We start from the raw sequence: 3,364 nt of genomic DNA, 5'->3' as shown, positions 1-3,364 counted from the left end.
CCAACCCTCACCTGGAACGAGTCCGACTTACTGCCGAGAACCCAGACACAGCTCTCGCTTTGGTCAAACAGAAACTGGATGGTCCTGAGGAAGGGACCCCCCTCACCCCATACTCCCTCAGCACCTCCCACAGTATCTCTTGGGGGACCCAGTCATGCGCCTTCTCCAGATCCACAAAACACATGCAGACTGGTTGGTCCTGCTCCCAGACTCCCTCCAGGATCCTTGCGAGAGTGAAGATCTGATCCATTGTTCCACGACCAGGACAGAATCCGCATTGTTCCTCTTCGACCCGAGGTTCAACTATCGGCTAAACCCTCCTTTCCAGCACCTTGGAGAAGACTTTAACAGGGAGACTGAGAAGCGTGATACCTTTGTAATTAGAACTCACCCTCTGGTCCCCCTTTTTGAAAAGGGGAACCACCACCCCGGTCTGCCACTCCTTGGGCACCATCCCAGACCTCCACGCAATATTGAAGAGTCAACCAAGACAGCCCCTCCAAACCCAGAGTTTTTCAGCATTTTTGCAATGGAGAGTGTGGTCTTAGGGTCGTAGGTGCCTCAAGTGGCGGTAACCCACAAAAACCCTGTTGGACACCGGTGGTTAGGGTCCCCACTGGAGCCCCACTGGAGCCTAGGCGTAGGGAGGCAGCCCTCTCGTCTGTAAACTCCAATGCCAGCCTGCTCCTGTATGTGTTCTGTCTGAGGAAAAGTTTTTGAGTTACGTCTTATATGTTTTTTGTTTTTATCGATTGTAATGAAATACTTCCTCCAAAACTTCCACAAAATAGTGCTTCATTATTTAGCTTTGAATACAACCAATTACACGGTTGCTGCTGTCTGGAAAATGAAAGTTGGCTTTTTTTCCCTCCTTCCTACTTTTGCTTTCATTTACTGCAGTCTATAAAAGCAGTCATCTTTCTGTTGTCTGTTGGCTAGAAAAAGGTTGGATGAGGGGAACTGCTTTATTTGGCAATAAAGACCATACTTTTTTCACAGGTAAGTAACAACTTAAATAAATAAATAAATGGGAAAAGGATATTTTAAATAGAAAAAGAAATGCAGACTTGGGATGTGTTTCAGTATGTTTAATGCATTACAGTTTTACGTTTGACAATTTTGGATAGCACTTTCAGGTCATATATTGAAATTAGTGAAGATGGAGGAAATGAGGTATGCTGGTGACTACCCTCCCTAATCTAATTTGTTCAGTGTGGTTGACTCTCGAGCCGGTGTGGGAAAATATTTCTGCAAGACCTGAGGAGCCACACAGTCCCTCATTAAAATTACGTTGTGTGCAATTTCACACATACTACACATCCAGGTTTTCCAGGCTGCTTTCGTATCGTAGAAAGTTTAGCTTTATCAGGGACTCAGTCATTTCTCCTCAGTCATGCAGAGACTCATGACAACTTACGAGACTTTACCTTTGATAAAGGTGAGTGGAATACAGAGATAGTCTAGTCTGAACTAGGATTCCTGTTATTCCTCTTCTCATTTTAGGTCATTTATTTATGAAATTAACTAGTAACCAAACACTAATCTTTTTTTTTCTTTGCTTATTGTAAACTCTTGAACTGCGTGTGAATTTTCCCAGTGTGGGATTAATTAAGCTTATCTTATCCTGGTCATGTTTGTTGCAAATTCAATTTCATGTTCAATTCTAACATTCTATTTTTTCTGTTTAAAATACAGACACATTTAGTTCAGTCAAATACATACTTTTTTCCCACTAAACTTGTAACATGCTTGTCTTTGGTAGGTTTCTTTTTCCTCTAATAGTATCAGTATCAACAGTCAAAGGAAGAAACCAAAACTGTGGTGTTCCATTCTCAAGATGGCACTGTGCAAACTCTGTGAGTAATAGACAAACTGCTATTATATAATACGTTAATTTAACAGTTTAATAGTTTTGCAGATTTCATAAATTATTAAATTAACCATTGACATGCAATACAATCTGCATGATGGAGGGGAGCCCTATTTGTGCGATACAAGTCGATTATTGTGAAAATACAATCTGATTAGGATAAAAAAAATAATAAACCCTCAGTTCTGTTGTGATCTATATGTGATTCAGTTGTTTGTAAGAGCCAGTAGGAAGAAAAAAAAGGAAACAGGAAATTGGAAGTTACTGAGGTTTTTTTTTCACTTTTAGCTTCAAATTATTCCTCCTCTTAAGCAAATTGCCTCATTATGCTTTGAATTCTCCGCTTGAATTGATGTTATCTTCCCTTGTCAGTTACTCTGGTTCTAGTCGGTGTTGTGGTGTTTGCGGTAAGTGGGATCTTTGGAGACCCCCTGTTTGAGTGCCTCCAAGACACTGACTACAGTGAGCTTCTCCACATTGTGGATAAAGGTCTTCCGGCCACTAAGACACCTCGTCATGTTGCAATCATCGGCGGGGGCATCGCTGGACTTACCGCTGCAAAGTTTTTAGAAGATGCCGGACACAAGGTAAAGTCATTTAGAGTGAGGAAATAACTTGACTAACTTTAATTGAAATGTTACCATGAACAAACATATGCCATATCCTACATGAAAGTGTATGTAATATGATGATTGTGTGAAACACAAGGTGACCATAATAGAAGCCAGTAACCGTATAGGAGGACGTGTGGAGACCTTCAGGAACAATAGAGAAGGCTGGTATGCAGAAGTGGGTGCCATGAGGATCCCTAGCTTTCATAAGTGAGTACAGTTATGACTTGTCAGTCTCTTCTAACTGTCTGCTGTGACATCAATGTACTGATAATGTTAAACACACTTTGTTTGATCAACAAATAACTACAGTAACTAAGGACTGAAGAACAAAAGTATCAATCTAGAAGTACTTGTACTTTTACGTTTACTTTTACTTTTACTTTTACATTACAGAGGAAAGTACTGTACTTTTTAATCCACTGGACTTATTGACAGCTGTCCTAAGCGCAAACTTGACCTGGTGATGTACTAGTTAGCTGGATCATAATCTATCATAATGGACAAGATACTTACGGGCCTACCTGAGACTGCTTTGTAGGTCTATACGGGTCCTGCATGTCCCACAATGTTACATTGTTCTACAAAGAAAAGATGACAGTTGAGATAGCTCCACTGAGTAACGCCTCACTTAGCCTGGCTGAACAAGGGAAATTATCTGCTTTTTAACAAATGCTATCATGGCATGCATATGCATGTCTAATCAGAAAAGACACAGGCCGGAACAGTGAGGTACATACTGTACTTTTGTTTGCTTGTGTGCCACACACACACACACACACACACACACACACGCGCACACATACACACGCACACAAACGCACAAGGTACATACTTTTGTTTGCTTGTGTGCCAAACACATAAACACACACACACACACACA

General features: G+C 41.1%; 1 protein-coding gene across 3 annotated transcripts in view; it reads left to right on the top strand.

Annotated features, from left to right (window-relative positions):
- Nucleotides 1-889: 889 nt before the first annotated feature.
- il4i1 (interleukin 4 induced 1) overlaps nucleotides 890-3,364 on the top strand; it is a 24,331-nt gene continuing 21,856 nt past the window's right edge. For 2 of the 3 annotated variants that reach the window (XR_004329764.1, XM_032509484.1), the window contains exons 1-4: nucleotides 1,134-1,438; nucleotides 1,763-1,856; nucleotides 2,243-2,457; nucleotides 2,579-2,691. Coding sequence is in view for 2 of the 3 variants with exons in the window: in XM_032509484.1 (XP_032365375.1) it covers nucleotides 1,394-1,438; nucleotides 1,763-1,856; nucleotides 2,243-2,457; nucleotides 2,579-2,691 (467 nt within the window). In the remaining variant the exon portion in view is untranslated. Of the gene's footprint in view, nucleotides 1,000-1,133; nucleotides 1,439-1,762; nucleotides 1,857-2,242; nucleotides 2,458-2,578; nucleotides 2,692-3,364 lie in introns of those variants that run through there. The other variant, XM_032509490.1, reaches the window with a different exon arrangement.

The sequence above is a fragment of the Etheostoma spectabile genome, chromosome 3, assembly GCF_008692095.1.
Source record: "Etheostoma spectabile isolate EspeVRDwgs_2016 chromosome 3, UIUC_Espe_1.0, whole genome shotgun sequence".
Lineage (NCBI taxonomy): Eukaryota > Metazoa > Chordata > Actinopteri > Perciformes > Percidae > Etheostoma > Etheostoma spectabile.
The sequence above is the reverse complement of the archived record's forward strand: the minus strand, read 5'-3'. Positions and strand labels throughout refer to the sequence as shown.